At 30.9% G+C, this 12,948-nt stretch overlaps 1 protein-coding gene across 1 annotated transcript; it reads right to left on the reverse strand.

The window, feature by feature from the left end:
* Positions 1–4,217: 4,217 nt before the first annotated feature.
* On the reverse strand, positions 4,218–12,676 carry LOC137807155 (Pectin lyase-like superfamily protein). Its single transcript, XM_068607636.2, has 5 exons — positions 11,831–12,676; positions 9,910–10,030; positions 6,380–6,628; positions 5,616–5,769; positions 4,218–4,970 (listed from the first exon to the last, which is right to left on the reverse strand). The coding sequence occupies exons 1-5, from the start codon at positions 12,254–12,256 to the stop codon at positions 4,445–4,447; spliced, it is 1,476 nt and encodes a 491-aa protein (XP_068463737.1). The 5' UTR covers positions 12,257–12,676; the 3' UTR covers positions 4,218–4,444.
* Between the last annotated feature and the right edge of the window lie 272 nt (positions 12,677–12,948).

Consider the following 12,948-nt stretch of genomic DNA (forward strand, 5'->3'; position numbering starts at 1 on the left):
GCTAACACTACTTACAGAAAACAAAAACAAATATAATAATAAATTAAAATTCCATATGTAAGCACAGTTCTATTAAAACATTATTAAATAAACTGCAAATGCGACTTCATTAAAAAATAAAAAATAAATACTCGAATAGAAGTCATGATATAAATTATCAATTTGAAAAATAAAAACTTGATATCCCAATACCTTAATATAGGTAAGCAAGGAATATAGTGTATCGTAAACATTATTTCAAAAAATAATATAAATTAAATAAATAAAAATAAATACATTAGTGAACATAAGAAACTAAAATACAATAAAACATTAATAATTAATCATTAACGAAACAGAACAAATTCATATTCAAAAATTATTAATTAACATTTATTATTGAGATTGATTTTAAATTTTAAATCATGATTTATATTTTTAAAATAAATTTATCTTAGTTCTACCAGATAAAGTTAAATTGATATATGTTTAAAAAAAATATCAAAATTTTAATTCATATACTTTGGTGTATATATACAAGTAAGAAAATTTGAGGTAAATAATTTGTCCTGAAGTTAAGGTTAGTTTTGTACCTAACACTAAATAAATAAATAATTTAGTAAACATAACAAATTAAACAATAGTAAGATATTGATAATTAGTTAATAATTAAAAAATAAAAAATGTAACGTTAAAAAGGTTTCATAAGTTTGTAATAAAATGACAATATTAAAATTGAATTTATTTTCAATTTTCAAAATTTAAATTATATTTTTCCATTTTTAAGAATAAATTTATGTTAGTTTCAACTTTTATTATAAGACTAATTTAATTAAATTTTTAGAAACAGAAATATGTCAAAAAGTATTTAATTCAGTTTAATTTATTGTTTTAATTTTAATCAAATTAATTTAATAAACAACAAAACTTGTTTAATTTTAAAACAAATGAAAATATCATATTGAAGAAGTTATAATTGACCTATATTAAAGAAAATAGCTTGATTTATCTTTCCACAACATTTTTTGTTTACTCATAAACTACGATAAAAAAATATTTGAAACTTTTTTTTCATATATCTATGAGAATCCATACAAGAAATATTTTTCTGTTTACAAGGTTAAAATAATTTATAAAAAAATGAAAGCAGAAGAAAAATCAATATGCTTAAAAAAACAAAAATATAATAAATCTTATACCAAAATAAAAAAAGTTGAAAAGAGACTTGTAGTAAGAAAATCTAGGTCTTTTTTTTTTTTACATTCTGTGGACCATGGCAAATAATAAGTCAATGCACTGTATAAAAATTATTATTTTAACATACAAAACATATATCTTAACAAATATAAAACAAAGTAAGATTAGTTTAATATTCTTTTTTTGAATTCTTCCTCCTATTCAATGGATTCCTATTCAATGGAAGTGACATGACATCTACTTTTCATCCACACATTCATTGTTTTTACTTGTACACATGCACGTGATCTTCGTGTTCTTCGCCATCACCCAACTATAATTTATTCATGCTACTTTATAAGAAAGACTCTTGCTTTTCGTTTTTTTATACTACTTATATTACATGTAGGGACACATAAATTTATTTTATTCATAAATATTAAAATAACATTAGTTAATGTAAGCATTATAAACATTATATATGCATAAATTTATAATCTATCTAGTATTTATTTCTAAAGAGGTGACAAAAAAGTGAAAAAGAAAGAGAAGCTGATTCTGGTAAAGAAGTTTAACGTTTCCTGCTTGTTTTTGTTTTTAATCTTTGTTGCTGTATCTTTAGGTGAAATATGATTGGTTTATTTATCTCAGAAATTTATTGATAAATATTAAAATTTAATTACACGTTAAGTAATATAAATACTATAACAAATTAGGAAAATATTTAATATGGACATATTTAATTATGTTAATTTTATTTTAATTCTATTAATAATTAAGGTAATTAAATAAGTTTTTGGTTTTAATAATTATCACGTGTATTTATCAAAGAGAGAATTAAAATTAATGTCATTAGCCTTTAAAAATATTTTCTTTTTTAGAAGAATTTAAAATCTTTAGTGATTTTTTAAAATGTTAATTATATATTAATATTATTTTTTAATAATAAACGATAATTATTAAAGACAAAATATATCTTCAATTATCTTAACTAGTAACGAAATTCAATTAAAAATTAATAGAATTAAAAATTTTGTATTAAAATTATAATTTACCTTTTTATTATAGTAAAGACCATATATTAATACTTACGTATTTAACTTAAATAACTTTTTAGGTACCTATAGGTGGCCTTTTTCACACATTAATCATCGACATACTTATCATGTTTGCCATATTTTTGTAGGGCACAGCAGAATCCTACTTCCATACGGCGTTGGGGCATCCTACCTCAAAATATCTCCCCTTATCAGAGGAAAGATCAACTTGCGATGTTCCCATATTTTTTTTAACTTGTACTACTGCATCAATAACTTTTTATTGGATGATTTCATCTTAAGAGTCACTTTAACATTAAAAAATGAATATAAATCAAATTAAAAAAATGTTATATTAATATAAATTTATTTAATCACCTTAATATACATTAGAGACCATATTTAATATTTATACAGTTGCTTAGAACTTTTCTTCAAATAACACTATTTTTACTTTTATTTTTTTATCTAACACTTTTTTATTTTTCTATTTAACATATTTTTATTTTTATTTCTCTATCTAACACCGTTTTAAAAGAAAAAGAAATTAATAAATTAAAAAAATGATAATTTTAATTTTAAATGCATTAAAAAAATAAATATATTGGTTATAAAAAAATAAATATATTGATTATAAAAAAATAAATATTTTTAATGTTTAAAATAGTTATAAATATAATTATTAAAGAAAGAAATGAGTTTCTACAAAATAAAAGTAATAAATAAAAAATTAAAAATGTTTAGTCTAAATTTTTTTTTTAAGAATGAAGAAAATAAAAAATTAAACCCAACAACAACATAAAAATTGAATTTATAAACATAAATTAGTATTTATTTTTATTATTATTGATGATATAATTATTTTAATTTCAAGTAAAAAATACAGGACATAATTATAAAAAAACCAAAGTCAATTAGTATTAATTAGTATTGAACATACAGATAATATTGAAGTGTCTACCTAAATGCAAAATCCTAAAAAAAAAGAAAAACTAATGCAAATGCTACACTTAATGCTTAAAATGAGAATACAAAAATACAAAAATAAATAAATATAGAAAAAAACAGCAACAATAAAAATAAAAATAAAAACAAAAATAAATAAAGAATTACAAAAAAAAAACTAAAAACAAAAGAGGTATAAAATAAAGGCAAAACAAAATAAGATAAAGATAAAAGATATAAAAGAAACATATCAAAACAAAATAAAAATAAGAGATATAAGACGATACTAAATATAGAGAGTGATGTAATAATACATGTTATTGTGTTGTACAACCTAAGGAAAAAACAATTATGAAAAAATGATGTGATGGATGCACATTATTATCTTATTGTGTTGTACAACCTAAGAAAAAAAACAATTATTGTGTTGTATAAGGTAAGAAAGAAGTAAATATGAAACAAATTTGTCACACATTTTGTATCATTACTAACATTGTAAATTGATTTTATATGTTTTCATGTTTATTGGTTATGAATTGTTATTAATTTATAGAAATGATGTAGTATATGCTCAACATGAGAAATGATATTCATTTAATTTATTATTTATTATTTTTATTTTATAAAAATTGATTTCGTTTTTCAATAATTATATTTCTAACTATTTTAAATATTAAAAATATATTTTTTTACAACTAATAAATTTATTTTTTCAAAACATCCAAAATTAAAATTATTAATTTTTTTAATTTATTAATTCCTTTTACTTTTGAAATAATGTTAAATAGAAAAATAAAAACAAAAGAGTACTAATTGGAGAAATAAAAATGAAATTAATGCTATCTAAGAAAAATAGCCTAATTTTGACACAAATAGTTAAGAGTAAGTTAAATTGACAAAAATACATTCTATATAAAATTATAGTGTGAGGTGATGATATGTGAATGAAGCCTGAAAACAAGAATGCATTACATGCTGAGATGAGAGGGAATGCACCAATCTTCCTCAGCAGAAAAATGAGACCATAATGACAGATAAAGTGCAATAAACAACCTAAAGCATGAGGACTGCGCCATCGTGTAATCTAGTAAACTTAGGTAAGCATATGAAATTTTTCTGTATTTACAACTCCACTTCAGAAAGCTATAAAATGGAGTAGGCAAGTGAAATTACAAGATTAAAAAAGAAGAAAAAAGAAAAAAAGAGTGGGACTTGACTTCTCCAACCTCCTTAAAAAACATGTAATACAGACATAAATTGAGGCCTGAGCAAAAGGAACAAGGCCGAGAATTAGTGAAGGTGACACCTCAAAAATCATAATCTATATCTGTCACATTCTGGGTTGCAGAATGCTTAACCAGCTGTCCATGCTCATTGTACCGATCCAGGTTCTCACAGGGAGCAGGAAAGATGGTCCCTATTACACGGCCTTCAACAAAGGCACACTGAAAGATATGCTTCTTCTTGTAGGTTAGACCAACTGACATGTCTTGAAAAGTCACATTTTTCACAGGAATTTGTTCACTACCGTGTATACGTACTGGCACGCGAACCCCATGACCGTGGATTGTGGTAAAGCTTATGTCTCTCAGAATTGGGAGTGACGTAGGGTCATACCCATCATCAGGGTGTTCATTGTAATCTGTCTTCATCACAATTCCAACACGGACATTCTCAAATGTTAGATTCCGATAAGTTATTTGGCGCACATATCCTCCTCGTCCAGGGGCGGTCTTGATCCTCACACCGCGCCTAGAATCCCAGACAAGAAGATTCTCCACCGTGATGTTGGATACTCCACCAGACATCTCACTGCCTATTGAGATGCCAGCACTGTTTCATTTGATAAAAAATTATTAAGATACGAAGACCTCAGTACGTGTTATAGACAAACACAAACTAGCAAGCAGTTGTCAACGTTAACTAAGATTGATTTATGCACAAAAGAGTTAACTAGAAAAAATATCCAGGATCATCAATGGGAAAAGTTGCCACCAGTCAGACAAATTCGTTAATTTACCTGGAGCCTATGAATCACATATTCAAGGGATCCCATGAGTGAGGTGATTTCAAACAAAGCACAAATTACACAGTTTCATCCTGGTGGTAGAATAAACAAATCTTAAAACCAAATCAGGTGTGCCACGATGACAAACATGTAATTGCTGGTTGCTTGATAATTAGTAAATTGCATAGCTTAAAAGTTCGAGTGATTGATAAAGCCAAATGAGACATGGAACTTGAGATTTTAGGGTACTTATTATAACACTATGCAAAGATGAGAAAAAACAAGTTTCATTCTATCACAGACAAGCAGCTATACATGGTAGTCATTTGCTCTTAGGTTCTTAAATTTATGCAGGCATACAGTTATTAAAAGCTCTCAGGAAGCTTCCTGAAACAGGATATTATTTTCCCAAATAAAAAGATGCTGAAAGGTTTGCAGAAAATTACAAATTGGCCTTGTTAGGGATTCACCTGACCATAGAGCGAACAACAAGGTTTCGGATCATTATATTCATGGAAGGCCTTCCATATGAAATTCCATACTGATCCCAACCACTTTTTATTGCAATTGCATCATCTCCCACACTTATGTAACAGTCCTCTATCAACATGTCCTCACAAGAGTCTGTTACATACAGTAGAAAGTAGTGCTTATTAAAATTCTTCACACAAACAATAAAAATTTGATGAACATTACAATAAAGTTTAGATTCCTCTCAGTTTGATGATTGAAATGCTAACCAAACCAGTGCCAGATATGTTGAGTGTACCATGTTTGTTCACAAACAAACATCTCGCACATGTTATGCAAACCTAAATTCTAAAATTAATCACCCACAGGTTTGAAACACAATTCCCAAAAAATCTGACATCTCGCACAAGCTTACCAAAAAAGAAGAAAAAAAATCAATTAACCCATTCCTGCCAGTATAATAATTTTCCCACTGAATCAATCAGAGTTTTGGTTCAGTTAGCCATAAAAATCAAAATATTTCCAGGATTAAGCTTCCATCCATTTTTCCACCATACATATTACTAATCCCCTTCTATGCAACATCCTTAACATGACGTCTCTTCAAGTTGGCTTCTTTGGCATTGCTAACTATCAAGAAGAAGCTACCCTCAGCTAATTGTCAAAATCTATTTCCTTATTGATAGGATAGAACTAATCAGCAAATTATAGGCCATACAATAAGATATGAAATAAAGTTTTGCATTCAGTAGAAGATACTTGCCAGGATCAATGCCATCAGTATTTGGAGCTTCAAACACAGGAGCCAGGATAGTTACCCCTTTTATTGTAATGTTTTTGCAGTCATATGGATGAAGTGTCCAGAAAGGAGAGTCACGCAAAGTAATATTAGTGATCACAATGTCACTAGACCACATGATCTGAACAAGTGGCCCCCTAGTGTGGTTGAGACGCTTCTGGCGATATTTTTTCCACCATGCTTGTCCTTGACCATTTATGGTACCGTTATGCCCTGTGAGTTATGACAATAGATGGAATCACAAATTTATAAATAAAGATTAAGCAACACAGAAAAGGAGGAGATAAAAGTGGAAAACATTGCTGTGCTAGGTTTGCTTAAAAAAAAAAGGTTTGCTTATCCTGATAATTATTGCCTCCTAACTACTGTACTGCTTACAACCAGGTCACAGATTTCTCCTTAATAGTGCACTATGCCACCTTTCAATGAGGTTATTCAACTAATATATCTTAAATTGCATCAAAATTGACATGAATCACAAAAGACTTCTACTATGCTAAGCCTTTTACCTTAAATGAGGTATAGGGTGCAAGGCAATTTATCAATATCAAGGAACTATTAGTAAATGCTAAATCAATTCATCTTTCTTCGAATATTGAAATATTATTGATTCAAATTGATATAAACACTTGAAAAAATACTAGTCAATAAGGAACTATTCCAGTTGTTCGCCAAAAGCTTAAGACCTTTCAAAATATATCAAATCAACTTTAAAGGCAAGTTTTGACAATATTATTTTCATTTTGAAACTCTAAACATCTATTTTCCTTCTTTCTCCTTGAAATACAACACTTATATTGCATTGCAAGATAAAGACTTGAATGTGCTTACAATGACATTGGATACTGTCAGAATTTCTTAACTTATGTGAAAGAGTTAACATGTTAGAATGTTAACTCATCTTTCGTATTACCTATCCAATACTTATATGTAGATAGTCATATCATTTTTGTTTCTTTTTTTAAAATAAAAACTTTCATGTTGAGCATCACTATGTAACTTGACATCTCAGTTATGCTGACACCTCAAATAACAACAATCATTTGCCATCACATGAAAAAAAGTATTATTAAAAAAGAAAAAAGAAAGAAAATACAAAAATATGGAAGGACTAGACCAAAAAGATACATAGGTAGACTATATCATTTTTGTTTCTTTACATACATAAGCATCCATATAATTAATGAATAAGCTAACAGATCATTGAACCCTCTTAGACATGTTTTTCATATTTTCCAATCTCATGTTTGTATCAGAGTGGGTCGATCATTGAACCTTCACTATTTGTTATTGTATGGTGCATTCACTGTTGTCCACTGTCTTTCGGTGGCTGCGTTCATCTCGTCAAGCGACACAACACCAAATACCCCTCTTCTCCGTTCGCCATCGTTTCCTGTTGGCTGCAACCAGCTAGGGTTGTTTTTTTCCAGAAAAACACCAGATGAGAAGTGCCTCTTTGAGCGATGGAGAACCAAACTGGTCTCAGATGCCAATTCATCCTCACACACATTGCATTGCACAACATTAGTAGATGGCACACCTAAGCACGTGTTCTCCTCACACCACCTCCCAGCCACCAAAAAGACCTTGTGTCACCCATCTTGTTGTCGCCGACCTCTTTTGTTCTTATTCCAACCCACTTTTTTTCATTTCATACTAGTTCAAGCACAACCCCTTGAACACCTTGCGGGTTCCTTTTCTTTTACCACTATCTTCTCCTTTTTTCTGAAATGGTTGTTGTTGGACCTATCCACTCCTCTTTTGGTTCTCCCATAATTACTTCAAAGAAGCTTAATGGCAAAAATATTACTTGTCTTGTTCTACATCTGGTTTCTTGGACAAGGCTTCCATGATCATTTGGAAGAAGTTGCTAGTAAAATACCATTAAACAAGGTTGAATGGTGGGAGAAGGTGGATTTTCAACTTTGCGCCCTATTTTGGCAATATGTGGAACCCAATATATTACGCACTTTTAGAGCATTTAAAACTTGTATTACGCACAAAGAAGGCTAAGAGTATTTTTCTTGCAAATGATAATCAACATTTTCATGATTCTACTCATAAATTGACATCTCTAAAACAAATAGATCATGGCATGACTTCCTTTATTGTTGAATCCCAATCAAATGCTAAGGAATTGAAGATAATTTTAGAACTTGATTCTTTTAATGAGATTAAGAAGTTGGATAAGTTCTACATGGTTATGATTCTTCGTGTCATGCACCCAAATTTTGATCATGTGCTTTTATTTCATATTGCTCCTTGTATCTTTTGGTCTAAGTGTTTTGTCCATGATGTCTTTCAAGTTGGATAAACTCTCACAAGAGTTATCAAATGTGTTTTCCTAAGATACTATCATCTCCAAAAAGGGCATCACTGTTATTCTCCAGAAACTAAAAAATACTACATGTTTGCTAATGTCACCCTTCTTTAGGAGAATCCCTTCTTTCCTTCTTCACTCCACAATGTTAGTTATGTACAACAAGTTGTGTTCCATTTGTTGAATCATTGCCAACCCCTACTCATGGCACCCTAAATCAAACCACTTCTCAATTGAAGAAGCATTTATGAAGTCATTTTTAGACCAAAGATCTTGGATGTCTTAAGTATTTTGTGGGTACGAAGTAGCTCGATCAAAAGAAGGTCTTGTTATTTCTCAGAGAAAATATGTCTTAAAGATATTCTAAAGGAAACACGAATGAATTGAAAACCTGTGGATAGTTCAATCGGCTATTGTGATGTTGATTGGGTAGGAACTTCTATAGATCGGCGTTCCACAACTGAATATTGTGTTTTCATTAGAGGCAATAATATTTCTTGGAAAAGCAAGAAAAAAAATGTGGTTGTTCAATCTAGTGTTGGAGCTTAATATGAGCAAAGACATCACTCACTTTTGAACTTGTGTGGATAAAATAAAACAATTCCTTCAAGAGCTGAAATTTGTGGGATACAACAAATGAGCATGTACATTGACAACTAGGTATCCACATCACTTCCAACACTTCTAATCCTATATTTCCTAAGAGAACAAAACATTGTATAGATTGATTGCCATTTTGTTTGGGAGAAGTTGTTGAGCAAGGAAATTTGCACAAAATTTGTCAACTCCAATAATCAATTTGCAAATATTTAGTCTAAGTCCTCGAGGGGACCTTGAATTCAATTTATAAATTCCAATCTTGGTACATACGATTTGTATGCTATGCTACAGACTGAGGGGGAATGGCAAAATTGCTTAATTTATGTGCAAGAGTTAACTTGTTAGAATAGGTTAACTCATTTTTTTTTGTATTACCTATCTGACACATATATGTAAACCATCATATCATTTTTGTTTCTCTACTGATGTAAGCATCTATATAAATGAATGAATCTTGAACTCTCTTAGACATTTTTCATATTTTCTAGTTTCAAGTGATACTAAGTAAAGAACTCAGAACAATGATGACTTTTGTACTCCTTCACACATTGTAGGCATGATAAAAAATCCTTACCTGTTATCACAACATCTTTAAGATTTTGACCATGAATCAAACTGCCATATCGTGGCCCAGGATGCTCCCTCCCATACCCATATGAAGGCAATGGAGCCATCAGAGACCAATATTTTTCATCCTGTCAGCCATCACATAAGTGACAATATAGTGTAAGTAAAATGTTTAAGTATGAGAGTGGAAGGAATTTGTAACATAGGAAATAGATTTATCAAGGAGAAAGACAAGACTACAAATATAAGTAACTATAATTGAAGAGCTCCATGATAAGATTTGGAAAAAGGGAATTGATACCACTCCTCTGAGATAAATACAAAATCCAGTGATAATATCTAGATCATTGTTATTAAGTTCAAATTCTCTCACTCAAAGCCAAGTATACAATGTAGACCTGTACATTAAGTTCTGAAATATTCTATGATGGGTACATTATACAGAATGGTATGAAGAAATTCAGCAAACCAGAAGATTGACTTTAGAAAAAATCAAAGTTTGTTATGATCTAGGTACAATAACTTCTTCAAAAAGATAAATCAAGCAACATTCTACTCTTTAAATCTTAATTAGGACTTGTTATGTTGTACAAGAACAGCATATGGTCTAAACAGAAGCCAATCCACTATTATTTCATGTTGTACAACTCTTTATATCATTTGATCACCTATAACTCAGTTCAAGGTGCTCTTCAGTAATCCTACCACATTGGACTCTCAGTAGCTGTTTAAAGAATTATTTTTCTTATTGCTCCAAGCTTGATCATTACTCTTGTATTAAATTGAACTATATGTCTACCACAACAGAAATTTACATACCAAAATAGCAATACAGCAACAACCTATCCTTTTCCAAGTAGGGGTCAGCAACATAGATTGTAAAACACCAAAAGTTTTATCATGTATTAAGTGAAAAGATAAACCATTTACCTCTAAATCTCTCTTAATGATTTGGCCTATAGTTTTCCTTGGTGTCCCTCACTGTCTCTACCCATTGGACTATCTTCTATATGGTAAATGTTCCTCACTGGTGATTCTTCAAGGGTTCTCTAAAATAGACCTAAACCATCTAAAGACAAAATTCTACTATTTTTTTTTTCTACAATGGGAGGTAACTCAATCATTGTAGCATTATCATATTTGGGACATGTAATTGAATTTCTTTGCTGTCTCTTTACTACTCAACACTCAGTCCCCTAAAACATTACAGATCATATGGTTCCGTGATAGAATGTCCCTCTAAGCTTGTGTGGCATATTTCTATCACATATCACAAGCATTGCTCCATTTCATGCAACCTTGGATCTTGTGGTTGACATCACCTTCTATCTCCCCATCATTTTGCATGATGGACCCAGGGTATTGTTGTATTCAAGCTAGAACCAAGTCAGAGATTATTTTAATAAGAAAAACTGCGCCAAACAACTGCAGCCACGATAGCCAAAGTGCAAGCTACAACCACCAAGCCTTGAAAAAAATATATAATTGGACAGCAGTTCTACTCTTACAATACTTCATTTGCTTACCTTCTCAAACATTAAACAGGTTAGTGCACTGTGTCTTCAACTCTGGACATGAGATATCCAACCATATCCTTCATGATTAGACAACATCTAGAAAAAAGCCTTATACCATTAGGTAAGGTCAGCTAAATAGATCAACAACGCTGTTCGATCAGGTCAAAGACAATTTTTCAGAGAAATTACTTCCTACTAGATCCCTTGACAACTTACCCCAATCTCTCTCCGTAGTTTCACAACACTAAAGATCATACAATCTACTCCCTTCACTACTTTTTCTTCTGTTACATGTACAAATCACCTGAACAACTTCCCTCAATATGGTTCATATTAAAAATAATAACACACACAATACAAAATTATCAGTAAGTTAAAAAAAAAAGTAAGAAGGAGAGAAAGATAACTGACATCAATGCCGAGAATAACAGCATCTTGAGCTAGAAACAAAGTCATGTGGCTGGTGAGATTAAACGGCGCCGTAAGCCAGCGTCCGGGAGGCACGTTTAACTGCGCACCGCCTTTCTTCCCAAACTTGGAAATCGCGGAAACGGCCCTCTCGAAGGCCTCGGTGTTGATAGTGACGCCGTCACCGACGCCTCCGAAATCCGTTAGATTGAAGGCGGTGGGGCGGAGCTTGGGCATGGGCCTGGCCGGAGGAGCGCCGAAGACGAGGAAGCCGCCGACAATGTTCCTCTGCCAGAGGAAAACGGAGGCAAAGGCGGCGATCCAGAGCACGGTGAAGAGGGTTTTGTGGGAGGTGAGGATGGCGGGGAGGCAGCGGCGAAGGTCGAGCCTTTGGTGGTGGAAGCGCCCTAGCGTGGAGGTCTCCACCATTTTGCGAAACGGGGTTGGATTTGGCCGGTGGCGGAGACGTGGGTCAATGGAAACTCATGGATTGGGTTGGTGAGAAAAGGATGGTGTGAAGGAATGAATGTGTTGAGGAAAATGAATTTGATTTGGAGTGAATTGAAAGGGAAGAAGAAGTTGTGAGAGTGGGAACTGGAAGTTGGTTCCGGAGATGACGATGGGGTAACAACACTCCCTTCAAAATCTATAACACCATCACCTTTCACATCGATCCTTTTATGCCTCCTTCCTATTTCCTTTTTTACAATTTCACTGCCTCCACACCCACATTAATAATTTTACTTTTATTCAAAACTTTCTATTTTATATCTTTTTAGATACATTCTATACTCTGCAATCATCTTCCATCAATACTCTAACTTCATTTTCTTAATCACTTCTCTCTTTTCATATCAATCTCAAACCACATCTTTTATCATTTCTTTCCTTCTTAAGATAATCTTTGGATTCGTCGTTGGTGAAACATAATTAATATTTAAATAAAACATAACTAATTAAAAAATAATATTTATACCAAAACTAATTAATATAAAATCAAATATTTATAGCATAAAATAACAATAAACAGAGATGAAACGTTTAATAACCGTAATACTTTTGTATCATAATGCCAAATCAAATTGAATTTATCTTTAATTTGATAAATTATATTTAGATTG

This window comes from Phaseolus vulgaris, chromosome 3 (genome assembly GCF_051622355.1).
Source record: "Phaseolus vulgaris cultivar YP4 chromosome 3, ASM5162235v1, whole genome shotgun sequence".
In the NCBI taxonomy this organism is placed as follows: domain Eukaryota; kingdom Viridiplantae; phylum Streptophyta; class Magnoliopsida; order Fabales; family Fabaceae; genus Phaseolus; species Phaseolus vulgaris.

Coding starts and splice junctions, on each gene's coding strand:
- LOC137807155 (XM_068607636.2), bottom strand. CDS start 12,256: ATGGTGGAGACCTCCACGCTAGGGCGCTTCCACCACCAAAGGCTCGAC. Junction 6,629..9,909: donor TAAAGATGTTGTGATAACAG/GTAAGGATTTTT, acceptor CATAACTCACAG/GGCATAACGGTACCATAAAT. Junction 5,770..6,379: donor TACTGATGGCATTGATCCTG/GCAAGTATCTTC, acceptor TGTATGTAACAG/ACTCTTGTGAGGACATGTTG.